General features: G+C 51.0%; 1 protein-coding gene, 1 long non-coding RNA gene and 1 other non-coding gene across 12 annotated transcripts in view; 1 reads left to right on the top strand and 2 right to left on the bottom strand.

Annotated features, from left to right (window-relative positions):
• Positions 1–1450: 1450 nt before the first annotated feature.
• Positions 1451–5694, bottom strand: LOC109453638 (uncharacterized). 8 transcript variants are annotated; one of them, XR_012491459.1, is made up of 5 exons: positions 5503–5693; positions 4869–4975; positions 4554–4769; positions 3473–3628; positions 1451–1770 (listed from the first exon to the last, which is right to left on the bottom strand). It is a non-coding gene; the product is annotated as an uncharacterized LOC109453638 (long non-coding RNA). The 8 variants fall into 8 exon arrangements; XR_012491460.1 differs by having other exon boundaries at positions 5509–5693; XR_012491456.1 differs by having other exon boundaries at positions 4554–4975; positions 5503–5694.
• LOC141568376 (small Cajal body-specific RNA 15) lies at positions 2592–2716 on the bottom strand. The gene has a single exon (XR_012491520.1).
• A 46-nt stretch (positions 5695–5740) lies between the features above and the next one.
• The window catches only part of AP3B2 (adaptor related protein complex 3 subunit beta 2), a 34302-nt gene continuing 18167 nt past the window's right edge, over positions 5741–21875 (top strand). Inside the window, exons 1-9 of one of the 3 annotated variants that reach the window (XM_074318321.1) lie at positions 5741–5787; positions 6366–6426; positions 11717–11896; positions 12154–12410; positions 13008–13068; positions 13167–13239; positions 13740–13944; positions 21452–21527; positions 21654–21728. In XM_074318321.1, coding sequence (XP_074174422.1) covers positions 13176–13239; positions 13740–13944; positions 21452–21527; positions 21654–21728 — 420 coding nt within the window. In that variant the 5' untranslated portion in view covers positions 5741–5787; positions 6366–6426; positions 11717–11896; ... (1 more) ...; positions 13008–13068; positions 13167–13175. Of the gene's footprint in view, positions 5788–6365; positions 6427–11716; positions 11897–12153; positions 12411–13007; positions 13240–13739; positions 13945–16739; positions 17020–21451; positions 21528–21653; positions 21729–21875 lie in introns of those variants that run through there. The other 2 variants (XM_074318320.1, XM_074318322.1) reach the window with 2 other exon arrangements.

Raw genomic sequence — 21875 nt, 5'->3', positions numbered from 1 at the left:
TTTCATTAGTCAGCCAAGAACAGACTTGAGAAGGCGGCAGCCATGTGCCCTTCTGTCCTGTCAGTGGCAGTGTGCACTTTACCACACCGTTCCTCCTGCATAGTCCTTACCCCACTCTAATTCTGAAATGACCTCTAATTCCATGAAGGTGGGGACAGTGTCTGCCTGGTTCATCACTCCGTCCCCAAAGGCAACCTGCCACATAAAGGTGCACACCAAGTGTCTGTTGAACAAATATCTTCTTTCTCTGACCTCTGTTCTCTGTGGGAGGCACAGCAGGGCGCCTCTAAAAGTAGAGCAAAGGATCTGTGGCCAGGAGACGGTGAGAACCTGGAGGGGAGGCTGTGTGAAGGAGGGCGTCTGTGGCTTGATGGCAAGATTGGGGCAAATGGAACACTCCTGATACCACTTTCTCGTGTCTCAGAAGCCTACACATAAATGTGGAGCTTTCACTGTATGTGTGTATTGGGAGGATGGATTGGGGGAAAAATAGAAAACATTAGTTGTAACTGATTCTAGAATGAACCACATTTGAAATCAAGACCTAGGTTTGATTGCTACTTTGCCTTTTAACCCTAGAAAAGTCACTTTTATCTTCCAGAGCTTCTGTTTCCCTTTAAACAGAAAAATAATACGTTGTCTCGTAGGGTTGGGAGATTCCATGACAAACGTGAGGGTGCAGAGCAGTATCTGGCATGTAGCAAATGTACAATTTCTTAAAGGAAGGCAATAGCCACCTAAGTGCACAGCTGAGCCTGGTGGGAAAGGTGGTCTCTATCCAGCAGCTTTCGGGCATCCTGCCTCACTGCCCTCTGCCATTCTGTGACCTCGCTGCCCACCTGTTGGCTGCATTCCTGGCTCTCCAGTGCAATTTCTAGTTGCCACTTGAAGCTCTGCACACACAGCATTTTCAAGCTTGTGAGTCAAAATACAAAATAAATGACTCCATTTGTGAAGCAGTCCTCAGAGACAACTTAGTAGTGTGTCCCATGGATGCCACTACACAGACACGCCCCTCATCTGAAGGTTCTGTTAGCTGAGAACTCTTTCACTCTAAAACTTCCATGTTTTCCAGCACACTCAAAAACCTGACACAACGAACACCTCCCATCTCGTCTCAAAACTCTGCCTTTTGGTGTCAACGGCAGCTCAGATTCCTGAATTGACAACTCATGTTGGCAACCTTACAGCTCATTACACACACACACAGAGACATGTGCCTGCCCTGCCAAACTGGATCACTACCCTGAAAGGAGGGTATCACTGATGTAAGCACAGAGATGCTTCAAGTTATAAACAAAATATACCTGTGTGTATGTTCAAAACTGCAAAGAAATTATGGAATAAGAAGTAGGATATCACAGATAAGGCAGGTTTGATTTCAGGGTTCTAATAGGCTTTATGTGGTACTTCACATGTAATCTGAACAGGGATAAAACTTGACACCTAGAAGGGTTGGGTAGAATTTTATTTGACCAACAAAATATCATCTAGAAGTGGCTTTGACATTTGAAATCCACTTAATTTAAGCAAGGCAGATGACTAATTTCAAGCATCACAATTACTCAGCATAAAGAACTTTTGTTTAAACTGTGCCTCATTTTCTACGAGAAGAAAAAATAAATCTAGAAAAAAACAAAACAAAAACTTTTGTTTCTTTGTAAGATATTCCAGTTCCTTAAAATACCATGAATAATCTGCTGAAACTAAATTTCAACAAGGGGCAGGATTTACCTCAAGGCCACGTCCACCTGCAACCTGCTGATCAATCTGTTAAAAAACAAAACAAAAAAAGATTTTAAAAAATCAGACCATTTTAGCCACAATCTCTGACACTGGGCAATTAAAAGACATCAAAGTCCGTTCTCTTCTCAGCTTTACCTATATCACTTTATAACTCTTGAACAGTTATTCACATGAGCTTTGGGTTCCATCAACAAAGAGGAAAAAATATGTAAGCCCAGAATCTCAGTGTAAACTAACATGGGTTTAGTGATTCAGAATACTGAGGTTTTAAGGCACCTTTATTAGATGGGATTGTAAAATTGGTTAGACTTGGGATATAAAATGACATTGGTTTCTGGTTAGATTAAATTGCCTTTTACTTGGGAAAGTGTATGTTTCATAATTGACCTGCTGGTTCAAACAATGATATGCAATCACTTGTATCACCCAATAAAATATTTCTGAAGCACATGCTTGGTCATCATGTAAGCAGAACTGCATGGGCCGTGCGGCCTGTTTCTTAATACTGCTCATCCTCCAAAATTTGTTCCAGTTCTGCTCTTATGTGGCTCACACACTGGCAGCGGCTCCCAGCACAATTCACCACGATGTGGTATTCTGTAAATGAGACTATGGAGGTCTCCATCCAGGGAGGTTCAGCTACCAGAAAACTCCCTGGACCCTCTGAAGACTGTACCCCAGGAAAGGTCCTCGCCTCTTTCCTAAACACCTCCTCCCATGTCTAGTCACCTTCCTATCAATGAGTACAGGAAGATCCTCACGGGTTCACTGTCCTTCTCCACCCTTTCTGGTCTGTAAATTTACTAGTGTTATTTTCTATAGTAAGACAATGGAAAGCGTGTACTTGCTGTTGGTAGATAAGTAGGTCTTGAATTTGTTTTTCAAACAAGACCTGTTCTATCTACCTTTTCATTTAGGAGGCTAAACGCCGAGTCAGCTTGACTTCAAGGACTCTTTTGTTCGTCTCCAGAACATGACCGAGTCTAGCTTTTAAAGCACAGTCCTCACATGGTAAGGTATTTAGGGAATGAGAATTTATGTTCAAGCTTTAAGGGATTTGACTCGTACATGTTTGTTTCACCACAATCAGTAGTTAACAGATGTAAATTCAGTCAAGATCAGAGTCTGGGATGTGGAAAGAAGACTCCAGCCGGTCAGTATCTTTTCTTTGTAGAATGACCTTGGATTCTAACCTTGCTGAGCCCGTGCTCATTCCTAAGCTTACGTGTGGGTCTCTTGTTTGAAAGCAGATGCCGTTAAATTCAAATAGACTGGATTGGAGACAAGAACATAATCCATTCGCTGGGAAAGCACCCACCCACCAAAATGAAGGTTTCCTAGCTGTGCAGTTTTAGCAAAGCAGGAGCTTAGTTTTTATAGACAGATTTACTGAGTTTATACGGTATTTCTTGGTAAGCCCATCCTGCTACTCTGCCATTTAGATTCCTACCCTCTGACTTCCTTTCATGTCCCATCCAGTTAAGGTGGAGAGGGGCAAGGAGAGAAAGAAAACGAGAAGCACTATCCAAAAGTAAGGATAGAGCTCTGGAGAACGGTGTAAGATACCTGACACTGTCGTACGTACAATTTACAGTTTAAAAACCAGCCACATATCCCTAGGCACCTGGACTTGTCCCCCTGATGCCTCTATAGCTCAAAAGTCACTTCTTGGAAGCACTGCCTAATTCCTCCCTCTCCCAGGCTGAGTTAAATACCACACACTCACCTTTTTTAGAATACTTAAGTGGCTACACTCCAGCTATTGACCTGCGTCTACTTCACTTGATCATAAGCAAATCACAGGCAGGAATTGTGCCTCCATAATTTCTGAAGGAGCAGTACACAGAAACAAAAGCATTCTGCTTTCATAGAGCTCAGATACCTTAAAAGAGAAAAGAGACATCAAATTGTCTTCCAAATTAAAAGTAAAGCCACTTCATTAGAAAGCAAAGCAGCTTCCAAATTTGTGTGGGGAGGAGGTTAAGAATACAGTGGAATGCTTCTCAACCTTCTATTCCAGTACACTTGTGGGATATCCATTTGTGTTGCTTGTGCCTGGAATAAATACAGGTCCCGGAATACAAGATTGTGCTTGTTATTCCATGTTTAAGGTAATACCTGTGCTCATGTCACAATCTTTGCAACATCTGTCTACATCTTCTCAAATTTCTTTGAAAACATTTGCATAAAGCAGTTGTTCTTAAAGTGTGGTCCTTGTAGGGTCCCTGAGATCCGTTCAGAGGGTTGGTCAGGTCAGAACTATTTTCATAGTAAAACATCATTTGCCCTTTTCACTTATTTCATGAGTGTACAGCACAGTTTAACCAGAGGCTACATGACATGTGAGGACATTTATCTCTCTGACAACTAATGGAGTATGTGCTTCTATATTCTTGTGTTTAAAAACATTTATTATTTCTAACGCTATAAAAACTACACACACACACACACACGATCTCCCACATAATAAAAGATCTTTGGAATCCTCAATGATTTTTATGGGGGTCCTGAGACCAAAAAGTTGTAAAATCGTTTATATATTCATGGCTTCCTTACAATGAAAAAATAGTTGAATGAGTCCTTCAGTAGTGTGATTTCCCCTATGTGATGCTAACAGTTTTTCAGTATTTGCTAACGAACGGGTTGCTTTCACCCTCTAGGGCTTGCTCACTACCCTACAAGACATTTCCATTTCATAAAGATGATGGCGATAATACACAATACATGTAAACAGCACAAGTGCCAAATGCAATATTACTTAAGAAGGCAGCTGAGATCTGACTGCAGTGCATTCTACAGCACCTCACCTGGACTTGTGGGGAATTTACAAGTTCCTTGTAGCTGGTTTCTGATGCAGATGGTGTGGGTAAATACCTCCACAGGTTATTATAGCAAATATTCATAGTGAGAGCTCAGATGAGAGCATTAAGTCTTTCACATATGAACCCCAGGCCTTTCTATGTAAAGGTGTATAACAGGTAATAGAAGTTCCATCTTCACATTTTGTTACTCCATATATGTTGCTGAACAGGAAAAAGCAGAAGCGACATGACTCCTTTCCATCCACAGAGTTATCGAAAATGTAGATAAATGACACATTCTAACTCCGACCCAATACTGACTGCGTTTCATGTAGTCATCATTCTCTTCACTGCTCCTCACTCCCCGCAAAAGATGAATTCTTTATCAAGCCAGAGAGCCAGTACCACGTGAAGAAACGAGTTCTGGGCTGGAAATGAAGAAATACTGCTTCTAGTCCAGGCTCGGTCACCAACAAGCTTTGACTTCCAGCCTGTCTCCTCTCACTTATGTTTCAGTTTACACTGAACCAAGGGGGATGGCCTAGGTGGCTCTGTCCTGCCTCTGACACCAAATGACTTTGCTGGCAGATTCAGGAAGCTTAAAAACTAGTGTGTGTGTGTGTGTGTGTGTGTTTCCAAATTAACGTAAGAGGGGCTGCTGCCTCAAGCAGCACACACGCCAATTCAGACTGTCGGGTTCTCTACAGGCCCGCACGCCGCATTCTTCCGCGACACTGGTTGTCACCTATGTGCCATTCACCTACCGAATTCTTAAACTTTAATCAGTGTGTGTTTCTCCCTTCCACATTGATCCCCACCACTGCTCCGTGAGCAACCAAGCTCGTTTTTCAGACAAGGTCAAGAAAGCCGAGCACAAGGAGTTAAGATGAGATCGAGGTCTCCGGAGGCGCTAACCACCCCCCCACCCCCCACCCCGCCCCCGACAGGCACCGACCCTTACTCTCCGCTTCTCCGCCTCATCCCCGGAAACCCCGCACGCCAGCCTGCTTTCCTCCTAGGACGCTGCTGTCACCCGCCTCGCTGGTGGCCAGAGGTCGACCTCACTCTACACGACAAATGCAGCCAACTCTTTAGGAACTGATCTCGGTCGCAAGTCTCGTCTCTTTCCGGCGGAAAAGAGTCCATCCCGGCTTCCGGGACGTGAGGCGGAAGTCCCGCCCGGCGCAACAGTGACGTAGAGGCGCGTCGGGGCGCCGCGCGCAAGTTCAGAAAAGATGAGGCGAGTGTATCTGCTTGTGAGGGGATCCAGTAGCCCCGTGGGGTTCGAGCCGAGGGACAAGGGACAGGTGGACTGGAGGACACTGTTGCTGGGTGTGCAGAGTGGGGAGAGGGCCGGGAGCCCTTCAGCGGGGCCCGGGAGAGCGGCTTGGAGACTCTCGTCACCTCAAAAACTCCCTCCTTCCCCCCAGGCGTCCTCCCTCACAGATGCCCTGTCGCTTGCTTTGCTCCACCTGCCGCTTGTGGCATTTAGTCTCGTGCTGCCTTGGTTTCCCTGTGTAGCTCCACGTCTTGCCGCAGTGGCCACCGCTTTCTGCGCATTGGCTGTGCCTCTTAGCAGCAGGAGCGCGAACGCGCAGGGTTAGTCCTGACTAGTGTTGCTGGGGGCTCACGCATTCGTTTCCCCGGGGAGGGAGGGAGCGCCTGCAGAGCCCCTCCGCTCGAGTGGGGACGAGGCACGGTTGGGGCTAGGGAGACACATTGGACATTATAATTGTCAGTGAGCTTCCTAAGGCTGCCGTAAGGAAGAACCACAAATGAATTGGGTGGCTTAAACAACAGAAATTTATTCTCTCACAGGTCTGGAGGCTAGAAATCCGAAATGAAGTTGTCAGCAGGATCATGCCTCCTCTGAAACTGGGTAAATTCCTTGCCTTTTCCTAGTTTCTGGTGATGTCCAGCGGCCCTCGGCGGTCTTTGGCTGGCAGCTGCTTCGCTCTGTTCTCTGAATGGCATTCTCTCCGTGTGTCTCCATCTCTGTGTCTCTTCTCTTAAAAGGATACCAGTCCTCTTGGATAAAGGGCCCACTCTTCTCCAGTATGAGCTGGTCTTAACTAACTGCTTCTGCAAGAACCCTGTCTTCCAATAAAGTCACACTGTGAAATTCCAGAAAGGACACGAATTTTGGAGGTGACATGTCCAACCCAGGACAGCTGTCAAGGCAAGCCAACAGCTGACCAATAGTTGTAGTAGGAGTGAATTCAAGTAGTTGCACGGGACCCGAGACATTTTCATGGACCTTTGGGCTATTCCTGTGATGGTGGGTAGGATTTGAATGTGCCATCATAGCATTGTAGGCAAACAAGTATCACAGACGAGGAAGCACGGGGTGAAATATAAAATAGGTTAAAGCAAGAAAGAGCTTGCGTGGAGGCTGAAAAGCTTGGAATCTATATAAAATGAGGACTAAATCAGTGTTTGGGCAGTGGAGTTGTGCTTTCGAGGTTAGTTAGCAGCTTGAGCCAAACCTACTTTGTGTTACTTATTCCAGATTAAGAAATCTTAAATCCTATTTTCTGACCTTATCCTGTGCTTTTTCATCCTGGTGTCTCTGCTCATGCCGTCCCTTATTCCTTATGGTGCAGCTGCCATCAAGCTGCACAATTTTCACTTGTCAATTTTTCTGTCATGGAAATTGTACTGTCGCGTAGGGTGTGGGGAGAGTTATACAGTTTATTTTATAACATTAGCATCCCTTTCATACCAAAATCTGACACACAAAAAATAGCACAGTAAAAAACTAGACACCAAACTCACATAGATACACACACAGCTCAAAATGAAAATATGCACATTCAACCCTGCGTGCCAGCTGGACTAAGAGAGCATTGATCCCAGCAATGATTTAACATGAGAAAAACCTGTTGGTATGAATCACTGTATTAATAGTTTGGAGGTTTTGAAACTATATGATCATCTCAACTGATAAATATTTTCTGAAAAAGTTCAGTATCTACTTTGATTTAAAAGAAAACATTTTTCACGAAATGAGAATAGATAAATAGCAACTCGATAAAAGGCACTTAGCAGAAATCTCTAGTAAACATCATACTTAATAATAAAACATTTCCACTAAAGTCAGGGAAAAAATAGAATATCCACTTTCACTACTGATATTCAACATGATGCTAGATTTTCTAGCCAATGCAATAAAATTAAAAATTAAAAAACACACAAAAATATTAGGAAAGGAAGTGAAAATATTTTCAGATGATAAGGTTTTCTTTCTAGAAAATGCAAGAGAATGAAATGACAAGTAGAACTAATTAGATGGTTCGAAAGGCAGCTAAATAAATTAACAAAAACTTACTTTTTTTTTAATATCCCAGTAATATAATAGAAAAATAAAGCCAATATAAATACCCTAAACAAAAGATGTACAACACTTATGGGAAGTATGGAATATTGAAAGACATTAAAAACCCAAGTAAATGTAGATTTCGTGTTCCAGGATGGGAAAATTCAGTGTATTAAGGATAGCATTTTATCACAGATTAATAAAATGTTTTGATATGGTGCCTGTTAAAATATTAATAGCATCTCAAAATAACTTTATTTGGTCAAAGTATGTTATCTTGATACACTCTTGGGTGCCGTTTATTGATATTTTATTTAGAATGTATCTCTTATGAGTGGGATTCGTATATAGAGTTTTGGAGGGACGTTATGTTAATCAGATGTTGGTATTTAAAATTATACTAGATAAATTAGGGAGTATTTCATATTTTTCTGTGGTCTGAAATAATTTAAATGTACAAATATCTGGTCCTTTAAAGCTGACTAGAGAACTCAGTTGTGAAACTGTATTATATCCTGTGCCCTTATCTAGTGGATGGGGCATTTGGGTACCCGGGGAGGCCCGTGAGGGGAGAAGAACCGGTTCAGAGAGCGGCACGAGTGGCATGGCTGGCACAACAGGTGTGGGGTAGGGACTGAACTCCAGGAGGAGTGAAAAGAGGGTGGGTGAGGGCACCAGTTATCCACCCCAGACCCCAGCCTCACAATCTCTGGCTGTCGCCTGTCCCCAAAGCTTCCAGGAGCAGGATGTACTGGCTCAGACTGGCCTAGCTGTTCATGCTCAGAACAGGGCCCCAGGGCTTCCTGCTTGGCTCCTGTGCCTGCCTCAGGGGTGACCGCTTGTCCTCCCTGCTCTGGCCACAGAAGGCGGAGTGGCCACTGCAAGGTGAGCTGCTTGGGATTCAGGTAGAATCACTCTGCCGAGAGAGAGGGGTGACCAAAGGCGTTGTAAAGGAAGGAAGGACCAGAGCAGGGTGTGCTGAGGTCCTGCTCGGCCCCAGCAGGGAGCCCTGACCCTTGTTCTGGCTGAAGGTGGCCGGCTGGGAGCACTGACCCCAAAACCTTGCCTCTCACAGAGGAACCCTTTGTCCAGGACTAGACTGAAGGGGGACGGGAGTGGCTGGCAATTCAGGTCAGACCATAGCCCTGGAACCAAGGGCTGCCAGGTTAGCCCCACAAGGCCTGTGCTCAGCGACAAGACCCCACTAGGCTGAGGTCCTGCAGTGGCCACTGGGGGAAGGACAGGACTCTGGGCCCCAGAGAAACTGCCTGCCAGCCCCACACCCAGTGTCAGGTCACCTCACCACTGTGTTTTTCGGAAAGCTCAGGGTGAGAGGAGAGCACTCCGGCCCCCAGCAAGGAGCCCGAGAGGGTGGGCAGCATTGGCAGGCTGAGTGTGTGCTCTGGGCTCTTGCTCACAGTGCCAGGGCCTTGCTCCTTTTCCTTGCTTGACTCTGCAAGCCAAGGGGAAGGGTGGCTGTTTCTCTGGGTCGGTACCTCCCAGTGATGGGGTCTTAGGACGGGGTGCATGCAGGAGGGGCAGTACCGGACAGTGGTTAAGGTCATGGGCACTGGAGCCAGACTGTCTGGGCAAGAATCCTGCTTCCGCCACTTACTAGTCTGTAACCTTGGCAACCTCTCCTAGCCTCAGTTCCCCCATCTGTAAAATGGGAAAGACAACAACAGTATCTTTCATGACGTTGTTGTTAGGGTCAAATGGGGTTGTAGCATAGTTTCTGGCACTTAATGTCATTATGGATGGAGCAATCCATGTGAACCCAGGTCCCTGATCTGAAGGGGCATCTTCTCACCCAGACGCTGCTCAAGTCCAGGGGCCCAGCTGATGATGGTCAGGGTGCCTCATCACCCCACCCCGCTGGGGAACTGTCAGGGAGAGCCCAGGCCTTTCCAGCTGGGTGGTTTCCTGAGAGCTCTGGGGCGGGGTCACAGGGAGGCAGCCAGCCTCTGAGGGCCCATTGTTCTCTGAGCTGAGGGAGATGCCTTCTCTCCACCCCGCCTCCCCTGACGCCCAACTCTGCACGCTGGGGAGCAAACGAAAGACAAATAAACCCTTCCCGTCTCTCCTTGTCCAGCTCACAAAGAGCTCTCAGTGCCTCACAAGGTCCTGCAGTGCCCAGGCTTTCGAACTTGTTGTCCCCTGTTCACAGATGCGGACGTTGAGGCCCAGAGGAAAGTGGTTTATTTGATGTCCATACAGAAAAGTGGCACAGCCAGAACCAGATCCCCAGTCCCATGTCCAGTATTGGAACAGAGACTCATGGCATCTCCCACAGACAGCCCCACACGCCGAGGGCACAGCCTGAGGGGAGAGGCAAGTAGGCTGGGGCCTGGACCGCACTCCTCAGCAGCCAGGTGGTGACAGCGGGTTTTTTTCCCTCCCTAGATGAGCTTCACCTCCAAGGTAACTAGAGCAGAAGTCCTCAGCTTGTCTTCTCCCCAGGTAGGATGTCTGCTGCCCCAACAGGCCAGGGGAGTTCACCTTCTTCCACAGTTGTGACCGCTGCTTGGCCCAGTAGGTACAGGGGAGAGGGAAGCAGGAACCAAGGTGCCCTCCCTACCTGGTGCAGTGGGGGAGAGCGTGACTAAAGCCCAAAGGACTGCAAGTGACTGGCTCCTCCCTGTGGTCTCCTGAGGTGCAGGGAGATGGGAGGGGGAGCCTGAGCCTAGGGTGACCCAACGTCCAGGTTTTTCTGTGGTTCCAGAATGTGGTTCTCTCAATTTTAAAACCTGGAGGGTCCCAGGCAAACTGGTATGACTTGGTCACCGAGTCTGGGAAAAAGACTCACCCAGTAATGAGAGGACTGGGGCCGGAGAGACAGGGGACGTCGGGGACAGGAGAGACATAGTGGTTGGCATCTGCCATGTTGGCTTGGGCAGCCCCGCTCCTCGTTTCCTTATGGGTTGTAGCCACACAAGTCAAATCGTCTGGAGTCAACCCACTCCCTTTCAACAAAGATGCCCAGAGATCTGGGGGTGATGGGCCATGTCCTTCTCGCAGCTCCTCTGCCAGCCCAGGGGAGCTCATGCCCAGCAGGCTCTACCCTCACCCCCTTTCCCAGGCTCCCTGAGACCAGAGGTCAGGCACAGCCCAGAGAGTGCGGTCGTCTTCCCAAGTCCCAGAAACCCTCTGTTCCCAGTAAAGATGGGAGAAACCCGAACTAAATGCATTCCCTGTAGAGGAAAAGGCAGTCGGAGAGTTGACTAATGTTTAGTACAAAGGGCACAAGACAGTCTTGCAGGCATACAGTAAGCCGTGTGTATGTACTCCTGCAAGCTCTGTGAGCCTGTTTCTTTATCCTGAAAATGGGCCCACTGTACCCATCAAATGCATTGTATTATGGGTCATACAAGCAACTGCTCAATAGACATTTGTTGGAGGGGTCTTTCTCCACTCACACTTGGGAGGAGACGCCCGTCCTGGGTCCAGATCTCATTCTGGTTTCTCTCTTCCTCCAGATCTTTTACTCAACCCAGGTTCCAGCTGACAGTCCATGGTGACACACAGGCCACAGTGACGATAAAGGAGATGGTTGGGGAAGGGGCTCCTCCAGAGGGGAGGGGAAGAGAATGGGGCAGCTGGAAGTTGAGATGAGAAGAAAACTTGGATGAGAAGGAGGTCTCGATTGTTGGAAACAAGGGTTCCCAGGGGTGGCTCGGGGCAGGATTTACCTGTGAGGTCCAGGCCTCTGGAGTCCTCAGCACAAGGAGGCAGATGTGGGGGAGTAAAGACCTTCACTGGGGCCTCGCCTCAAACCAGGTTTCGCAATGCCCAGGGGAAGCACCTGGCTTACGTCACCCTAGCATGTGCAAACGTCTGGTCCCTTTCTCCACAGGTCCTGACTGGGGCCGTCATACCATTCAGTCCTTCCTCGCTGGGTCAGCATAGGAAGTTGAGTTGGAAGGCAGGGACCCTGAGCCTGGAGACCTCTTCCTGTTCATGCTGATGTCCCCCACCGCACGCTGGTGTCCACGTGGGCATGTCCGGCGGCCACGGAGAGATTATCCATTCCAGGGTAAGCGTCTCTGGCTGAAACAGGCCCTAGTCTGTGAAAAAGGCTGCCCACCCAAGCCCCGCTGCACCAGTGGGCGGGCCACAAGGGAAGGATGACCGTGGTCCCCAGATGAGGGCGCGGGTCTCTGGAGATAGGCGCTTGGGCCCCAGGGTACGGGGCTCAGGACCTCCGGGTCCTGGGACACAGCACAAGGTCGCGTGGCTGGGGTCACAGCACCTAAGCCCAGGTGATCGACACGTGCTCTGCGATCCTTGCAGGCAAGAATCCAGGTGGCCACCGGCTGCCCCTGCTTCTGCCTCTCACCAAGGTGTATTCAAACCGTGCCTGCTTCTGCGCTCCCGCTCATGTGCTGCGTGGACTCAGTGGTGTGGAGCCGCCTCCCTAGTACTCTACGCACCCCAACTGCGTGCACTTCGCGCAGCACCCACTGGGCCTGGAGCTCAGCCTGGACGCCCTGCAAATGGACCCGAGTCCCCTTCGCTTGGTGAGCGGGGCCCAGCCAGCTACCCACACGGTATGCCATCCGCCTCCTGAGCCGCTGAACAACTGCAGCCCACCAATGCGCTCCTGCAAAATTCACGCCCTCCCACGCACCCAGACCACGTTCCTCAAACTCAAGGCCCGTTTCTGGCGGACAAAGCCCCAAGAAGCAAACTAGGCCTGCCCACTCCAGGGTTCCACTCGTAACCCGGGTGCCCACTCCAGAAGAGCTCCCGCTTACAGACCCCAGCCCAAGTCCTGATCAGCCCCATTTCTGGTCCCCCAAGGGATCCAAGGCACCGAGCCCAGCTCCACCTGTCTGGGCCGCGCCCCTTTCCACCCAGCTCACCAACTCTGGCCCTGGACACCTGGGGATCCTGCTCTATAGATCAAGACTCAGCCCCACAGATTCTTCCACTCTCCAAGTCCAGCCAAGAGACCCCAGCCATCCAACCTAATGCCCCAAACTCAGGCCCAGCTAGATCCCATCCCTTTCTCCAGCCGGGTCACTGCTTGCCCTGTAGGTCCAGGCTGTCTCTCCTTGGCACGCCTCGGGCCTTGGGAACTGAGCTGGAGGGCCCCTGCGATCATATCGGATCCTAACCCAGCCTTTCTTTCCCTTCCTTCCTAGGTGTCAGTGGCTGTGGACTTGACCGTGTAGACTATGCTGGACCTCAGGACCTCCCGCGTGGGTATGGGGCCTTCAGAAATGGTCATTAAATTTTTCCAGAGGTGAAGTCCAGCTTCACCGCCCCTCTATTTTGTCTCTGTCTCTGCCCATGGCCTGCAGTGGGCTCTTATGCTCTTGGACCGACCAGCCTTCCTGAAATTCCATCACTTCCAGGAAGCCCCCTGGCTTCCAGGTGAGAACCCAGGACATTGGCCCAGATTTTGTAGGAAAAGTGAAGCAGGTAGAGGGAGCATCCTTGGTCTCTGAGGCCGGTCTCCCTGTGCGGAGCTCTAGGGCCCCCCCCCCCCACCTTCGAGCACAGCCTTCTCTTCAGCCCCCCTCTTTCCTTCCCCTGAGTGGGTGAGCATCAGTGCTTGTGTGTGGAATGAGCAGAGCCCCTAGAGCCCGATCCACGGGGCCAGGTGGGGTGGGGGGGAGGGCGGAGGTGAAGGCTACCTAGATCCCCGGAAGGCTGTGCCATCATCAGTTCAGCAGCCACCACCCACCCCAGACCTGAAGGTACATGAGTCCCTCAAAGGGCAGGCAACACCCTTGGGGGGGAGGTTTGCGGGGTGGGGGGGTGGGGGCGGAGCTGACCCGTGGACACGCCCCTCGCGCCTGGCACGGGTGCCTTTAAGAACCTCGGCGCGGCCCTGATTGATAAATCGGCGCGCGCTTCCTGTGCCTCCGCAGACTGCGGCCTCTGCAGAGCGCAGTGCACCGCTGCCGACCTGCCTGTCGCCTGCACTCGCTTCCTCGGTGGCCCCGCTGCACCCCAGCCCCCCATGTCGGCCGCCCCCGCCTACAGCGAGGACAAGGGCAGCTCCGCGGGCCCCGGGGAGCCCGAGTATGGCCACGACCCGGCGAGTGGTGGCATCTTTTCCTCCGACTACAAGCGGTGAGGGAGGCGCCGGGAGGGTGGGCAGAGGGCTGGGGCCGCCCAGGCCGGGCCTGCGCCCCATCTCCCAGACGCGCCGGCACCATGGACAGCGCCCGCCCGGCCCTCGGCCAGGCCCGGCTCAGGCCCCGCCCCGGCTGCACGACTGGAAGCCCGCAGCCCACTCCCAGGCGGGGCCTCGTGACCTGGTCCCCAGGCCTGCACACTGGCGAGGGGCCGACATGGGTCCTGCGAGAGGGGTGGAGGCCGTGGGGGATGGGCCAGCCATCTGTTCCCGGAGGAGTGACCCTCCCTGCTCCAGGCGGTTCTCTTTGTAGGTTTGGATTACAGGTTCCCAGCCTTTCTCCCCCCTCCCCCCCCCGCGTGGGAATTTGGCTGCAAAGCAAGTGGGGAGAGTTCAGAGTTCGCGAGGAAGGCCGACCCGGGGTATAAACTAAGAGCCTCCCGGGCCTGGCTCCTCCTCCAAACCCATTTTCCCTCATTCTGGTCCCCACGTTCTCATCCCCATCTCTTATCTGGCGCTTTGCTCCTACAGTTTAACCCCACCTTAACTTCCCTCGCCCCCCACCGCCTCTGCCTTATTCCTTCATTTGTTCCTAAATTCTGAAACAAGCATATTTAAGGACCTTCTGTGCAGTCTTGTTCTAGTCACTGTGAATACAACCATAAACATAAGATAATCCTTGTCCTGAAGACAAGCCCAGTGACAATTCTGTGTAGTGGGGACAGTGGGAAGGGTGAGAGGAGCTGGCCCCTGGCCCTGGAGAGTGGAGAGTGAGGGACATTCCAGATGAAAGAGCTTGTAGGAAGGTGGGACGTGAGAGCCAGCTCATGGGTTTTGTAGATGCAGGTACAGTGTGTCAGCGTCACCCTGCAAACCAGTGGAGTAACCCGAAGTGAGGGTGGGGTGATGCCAGGGTTGTGGGGGGCTACTGAAGGGTTCCAGGCAGGTGACACCAGATTTGCATTTTAGAAGGATCGCAGGCTGAGCTGTAGAGAAGGGATTGGAGAGTGTGCTGGGCTGAGCAGGAGGCAAGTGGGGGTGGGGGGTTGACGTTGGGGGGGATGATGAAGTTGGGGGATGATGATGACCTAAAATAGGGGAGGGACAGAGGATTTGAGGGCTACTAAGGAGGGGGAAGCCGCAGACCTGATGATTAATTGTAAATTGGTGAGAGGAAGAGGCTGGGAGAAGACAGGGATGGTGCTGAGGTGACCAGTTGCTGCAACTAGATAGATGGTGCTATGCAGTGTGATTGGACATAAAGATGTGACAGGGACATTTCTGGGAAACAGTGTTGAACCCAGCTTTGGACATGCTGAGATGATGAACTTGACATTCACGTCTAGCTGGTAGTTGGATATTAGGATTTGGATTCCAGGAGGGAGGGAAGGAGAGTGAGGGGTGGAGAGAGTGAGGGCGGGAGAGAGAGAGAACATTAAAGCCACAGAAGGAAGTAAAGACGAACCCAGGGAAAGAGTATGAGTTTAGTCTGGTGTGAACAGGTATGAACCCTGAAGACAGCAATACTAGGGGTGACCAGAGAGCAGGGGCACAGTGTTTCCAGGTAACTGAGAAAAAGGGAACCAAAAGGCAGGAGGAAACTGAAATGTGATTTCAAGAAGGAAGCCGTCAGTGGTGTCAGTGCCCATCGAGTTCAGGTCAAACAAAGAAATTTGTGACCATGGGTTTGACAAAGAGCAGGTCAACCCCTCCTTGCTCCCTTCCCCACCTCCTGCCCTGGGAGAGCAGTTCTGGCAAAGTCCAAGGAGGAGCTCGATGGTTCCCCCCAGGATTCTGTTGTGTACTTTGCAAACACACAGGAAAGTTGAGTGAGTAATACAGTAAATACACCTGGATTCCACTACTGTTGACATTCGGCCGGCTCAGCTTTATCTAACCATCTAGTCGTACATCTTTCGGCTGAATCATCTCAGTTGCAGACATTGTGCCCTATATTCTGATCAGCATCTAAAGTGAATAGATAAGTGAATAGGAGCTGAAGAAATAAAACACAGTGAATGGGAATTTTGCTGTCAAGAAGTTTGCCTGTAAAAGGGAAAGAGGGAAAGAGTTGCTGGAGGATAACGTTGGTGCAGGGAGGCTTGTTTATTTTCTTTGTGTTGTTATGTTTGCTTGGGTATTAGGATGGGAGAGCCTAGAGCAAGTTGAACTGCCGATGGGGAAGAGCCAGTAGAGAGGGAGAGGCAGAAGGGAATGGAAGGAGGCACAGAGCCCTGGGTGATGGGACGGGGAGGCTTCCAGAGCTGGGTGAGAGGCCTGGGAGGGCCAGCTCTGCCCAGAGGGAGGAGGAGAGAAGAGTGAGATGTTGGGGAGTGCGGGCGAGTTTTATCTAAGGCAAGGCTGTGGGTGGGAGCTGGAGGAGGATTGAGGGGATTTGAAATGACAGTGAGTAAAGCCAACCACAACTGCAGGGAAAGGGCAGGGGGGACGAGCTGAGATGTGAGTGAGCCGCTGGAGGGGTGGTAACGGGTGGGGGGACCTGGCCTGGTAGGGAGAAGGTGAGATAAGAGAAGGCAAGAGGGGTCGGGTCTGGGGGGGGAAGGATGGACCAGATTTGTGGGAGGCCTCTGTCGGGATCAGCACTCCTGACCCCCTAGTCTCCTGCCCAGAGATGGGGGTTGGCTTAGTCCCCAGTTCCCCCCTCCTGATCCCTGTCTGTGAGCAGTGAAAAGGAAACCAGAGCCTCTCTCCCTGCCAGTGTCCGGTTTCGGAGTTTCGAGGGCGGGCCGTCTGGTGACAGTGACAGGTACCCGCAGCTCCGTGGTCAGCTCAGCGCCATCCCAGAGCCGGCCCTGGTGCCCGATGCAGCGATTCCTGCAGCTCCCGGGCGCGGTGGTGAGGCCAGGGGCCCGAGGGGCCTGCGCGGCTGACCAGGAAGCTGCCAGCCCTGTGCTGGACCCCGAAGGGGGGCCCCCACCCTGGTACCAGGCCCTGCAGCCTGAGGAGCTTCGCTGGCTGCAGGCCCCCGAGGAAGACACAGCCCCCGAAGCGTCCCCGGAAGGACCTTGCCCAGAGCCTGGCCAAGGCCACAGTCAGAGCCAGCCACTAAGGTACAGAGGAGCCCCCGGGACCCAGCTGCCACCCAGCCCAGACTCCTGCAGTCCGTCGTCCCCAGGAGGAGGAGGACTGGACTGGCATTTAGGGTCCTGGTGGGATGGGTGGGGGTGACGAGGCCCGTAACTCCCCGGAGCTCTGTAGGGAGGGTCGTATAGTGCTGGAGGAGTGAGGTGCCACACTAACCTAGGATGGGTGCCCGTGAGTTTTGGGGACACGATAACGCTCAGGTATAGTTTGAGCAGCCTCTCCCTGCTTGTGAATTGGAACTTGTGAGGGGACGGAGGAAGGTGTCCATGGGGAGGTGAGCACGCGTGGCCTCCATGCCACCCTGAGTCCCTCAGCCAGGCCAGGGGTCATGTCAGAGTGGTGAGCGTAAGGGGATCTGACAGGGAGAGTAATGTTTCATGGCCTCAGGGTGTTGCTGTGCATCTCGGCCTCGCCCTCCCTCTGGGGAGCATAGCTGGTGAGAGACTGGGGTGGCCTCTCCCCAGGAGGGACTTGCTGTGTGTTGGTGGGCATCTGACAATCGTGCCTGTGCTGTCGTCTGGAGCCAGCAGGGGCTGGAGTGTGTGCGTCAGGTGGGGTGGGGGCCCCAGCGTAGGCCCTGCATTTGGGGCCTATGCATTTGGACAAGGGCCTGTGGCATTTGTGGGTGTGGCGAGGACGCCGGGTATGAGGAACTCTGCTTTAGGGAACAGGCAGCGTTAAGAGAGATGGCTGACTCCCACTGCTCCCAGGGCAGGACCCCCGCCTAACCCCTCACAGGAGGTCACAGGATCCCTAAGGCTGGATGTGTTTGCTCTTAGAAGCCTCAGTTCATCATCAGGAATGTCAAATGGGAGGCCACTGGCCGTTTGGTGGAGTGACCGAGTTGTCAGAAGAGTGTGGGTGTGTATCTGTGTGAGGTGTCGGGGGAGTGTGGAGAGGGCTTCGGGGGGTATGTCTGCAGCAATGTGTGTGGGTTTGTGGACGTGTGTGGTAGCATTGAGGGGGGTGACATGTGGAGAGTGTTTTTGTGCAAAGTGCCTGTGTATGCCTGTGACTGTTTCTGTGGGGGCTGTGGGTGTGTGTCTGCAGGGGTTTCTGTGGGTTTATGGATGGATTGTATGTGTGTCTGGGGGTATAGCTATGCCGGGGAGGTAGATGTGTCTTTGGGGGTCTGAGTATCTGTTGAGTGTAGGTATATCTGGGGGTATATAGGAGTATCTATGGTACATGGGGGTGGTACTGGCGTTAGGTGGGGATGTTGGGGTGTGTAGGTGTCTGTGGGGTATAAGTAGACTGTGGGTCGTCTGTATGGAAGCTCCTGGGGGTGCAGTGTGTTCGCTTGTGTATTGGGAAGGTGGTGTCCAGCTCTGTTATCCTTCCCGGTCCTCAGAGCGGCCCAGGCCCAGCTGGCTGGTCTGTACCTCTCTGTACCCCCGTTGTCCTGAGCTCAGCCTCCCTAGGAGCTGACCGCCTGGTCTGTGTTCAGGAGAGTGAAAGGTGGTTGTGCTCTGGACCTGGCTTGGCCATGGAGACTGTGTCTTCTGGTTTGGGGGGCATGCCCCCCCACACACACACACACACCCCGCCAAGTAGTGGAGGTTTAGATCGGCATGACGGGGCTGGATGTTTTCTGCCTCCACCTGACAGCTAGCAAGGCCTCTGGATTCTGGAAGGCGTCATCTTTCTATTCGGCTTTTCATCCACAATCTCTTCAGGAAAACCACATTTTAAAATCCTCGGAACGTGACTTTCTCAGCAGCCCGTCTGTCTTTTCTGCTTGGATCTGTTCAGCAGTCACGCACACCTACGAGAGGCAGCCCGGGGACTGCGCATGGTGTTGGGTGCTTTTCCTCTTAGCGTTTGTCATTTACTCATGTCTCAGCGTCAGCAGGCATCCCGTTGGCCTCTTTAGGACTATTTTCATGCTCATCCCTTTCCCAATATTGCTGCCCCCAATTTCTGATTCTCTGTTGTTTCTAAATGTTTCACTTCTGTGACGAGTTTTGCACACATTGCTGTTTAATTTGTACCATTGGTGACAGTTCTGGCTTCTCAGGCCTGGTCAAAAGCCATGGGTTCTCCGAGTGTCGTCTGGGAGATTAGAGAACACGCCGGTCCCCACACACAGCTGCTCTCACCACATTGTGAAATTGTCTTGGCAACATGAGTGCGTCAGTGGTCCCACAGCTGTGTAGACACATTTTCCCACGGGTTTATTCATAGTGTGTTCATTTCTTTGACCACTGGCCCGGGACCTCTGATTATGGTTGGGCAGGTTGTTTACTGCACATGGGCACCTGGTCAAGGAATACAACCCAGGATCTAGTCACTGAATAGGGAACAGCAGCTCAGCACTGTGCCTTCCTGGCGGGGGAAGCAGATGGCGATCGGCTGGCAGCAGCCCTGACGGCAAATACTGGAGACGAGCCCTGTACAAATACATCAGTACTTGATCTGTTTTGAATGTTAAACTTTTATTTACCGTAGTCCCAATGTTTTACTTTTTGTTGCTGTTGTAGGTTTAATTGTGTCCCTCTCGAATTCAGATGTTGAAGCCCTTACCCTCTAGTAACTCTGAATGGGGGATATTAGGGATAAGGCCTTTATGGAGGTAATTAAGTTAAACCGAGGTCAGCAGGGTGGGCCCTAATCCTATATGACTGGTGTCCTTATAAGAAGAGGAGATTAGGACGCAGACACACAGAGGAAAGACCGTGTGAGCACACGGAGAAGCAGCCATCTATCTACAAGCCCAGGGGAGGGGCCTCAGGGAGACCAATGCTGCGGACACCCTGATGGCCGACTTTTAGCTTCCCGAATTGTTAGAGAATAAGTTGATGGTGTCTAAGCCGCCCAGTCTGTGGTCATTTGTGATGACAGCCGTAGCAAATGAATACAGCTGCCTTATTTTTTTCTTAAATGTGGTTTTTAAATACCAAAGTTAGAAAAAATTAAACCTAGCCATCTGATTACTGATAGTTTTATGATCTTAAAGAGAAAAATAGTCCCCTTCCTCTTCCATATTTAAAAGTAATGTAATTATTAGATAAATGTGAGGTTGATTTTGGCGTGGGATATGTATACAAGTTAAATTCTTCGCTGCTTAGCTGTTGTCCCAACAGCATTTATTTGGGGGGAGGTTCTTTCTTTCACTGGTGAGTTATTCCTAATATATCAATTTAGATCCACTTATGGAGTGCCCCTCCTTTGACTTTCTATTTTTAACTTGGTATCATAGAGTTTTTGTCATTGTTATGTTGTTTTGTGTTTTAAATTCCAGTAGAGTTGTCCGTCACTGTTCCATTGTTCTCTTTTTTCCCCCAAAATATTCTTTGGAGTTATTACCTAGTGTTTTTTCTATTTTATTTTGTTTTCCAAATGAAATTTGCTGTCACTTCACAAAGTTTGAAAAAAATGCCTCTGTTGAAATTTCAGTGGACATGGCATGAAATCTATGTGTTGGTTTGGGGACTACCTTAGCTCCCCTCAGCCACGTACAAGGGGTCATTTATTCAAATCTTCATTTATTTCTCCCATGAGGTGTTTATAACCTCCTTGAATGGCTTGAATGTGGAGTGACCCATCGGGCCTTTGCTGTGATGCCATCTCACCGACAGGAACGTCTGGGACCCATACAGTCCTTAGAGTCAGCTCAGTTTGTGGGGTCAAGACCTGGGAACACACTCAGGGTGGGGCAAGTGTGTCCTGCTCGTGTTCTGACTCCCAGCTCTTTCCCACGGGTTCCAGGTCCTTCTCATCTATCCAGCTGGCCATTTCCTGGTCAGAGTCTATATCTTTCCACCCCAAACCCTGCCTCTTGTCTCCTGGCTCCATGGCCCTGGCTGTATTAGTTTCCCAGGGTTGCTGTAACAAAGCACTACAAACAGGGTGACTTAGAACAACAGAAATGTATTGTCTCACCGTTCAGGAAGCTAGAAGTCCACAGTCGAGGTGTCAGCAGGGCCACCTTGCCCCTTCCTAGATTCTGGTAGTTTCCTGGCAATCTTTGGTGTTCTTTGATTTTTAGATGGGTCACTCCAATCCTCCGTCTTCACATGACGTTCTCCTACCTCTCTGGCTGTGCACAAGGCCATCTTGTTATAAGAACACTGGACATACTAGATTAGGGACCCACCCTACTCCAATATGATCTCAACTTAATTACAATGAATCAGGTCAGCTTCTGGGGTCCTAGGGATTAGAACTTCAACATGTCTTTCTTGAGGGGGACACAATTCACCCCATAACATCAGCTGGCCGACATAGTTCTCCCGACCCCGAGTCCGCTGTTCTGTACTTGACTACTGTCCCCTCTGGCCGGGTACGTCCTGAGCCACCGCTGCCCACGTTCTCTCCTTTCTGCCTGGATCCGTCTGATTGACAGCCCCACCCCTACCCAGCCTGTGCCCTCAGCTGACCTCTGGTGCCTCTCCCCAGGCATGATGACCTGAAGGAGATGCTGGACAGCAACAAGGATTCCCTCAAGCTGGAGGCCATGAAGAGGATTGTGGCGGTGAGTGGGGAAGGAGGGACCTGCCCTGGGGGAGGAGCAGCTCTCCTCGGCCCCTTGTGGATGTTCCCCTGTTAAGTGCTGGCCCCTCCCTTCTCCTTCTCCCCCGACCTTGACCTTACCATCCAGATGATCGCCCGGGGAAAGAACGCCTCCGACCTGTTTCCCGCTGTGGTGAAGAACGTGGCCTGTAAGAACATAGAGGTGAGCACTCCCCAGTGAGGGGTCTCCATGCCCACCTCCACCAGGAAAAAAGTCAAGCTGGTCAGGGGTGAGGAAGGGACCCGTCCAGCCCCTGGGGGCCCGACCTGCTCAGAAATGTCACCAGTCCAGGAAGAGACACTGTCCACA

Source organism: Rhinolophus sinicus, linkage group LG13, assembly GCF_036562045.2.
Source record: "Rhinolophus sinicus isolate RSC01 linkage group LG13, ASM3656204v1, whole genome shotgun sequence".
NCBI lineage: Eukaryota > Metazoa > Chordata > Mammalia > Chiroptera > Rhinolophidae > Rhinolophus > Rhinolophus sinicus.
Note: the sequence above shows the minus strand (reverse complement) of the source record. Positions and strands in the feature narration are given on the sequence as shown.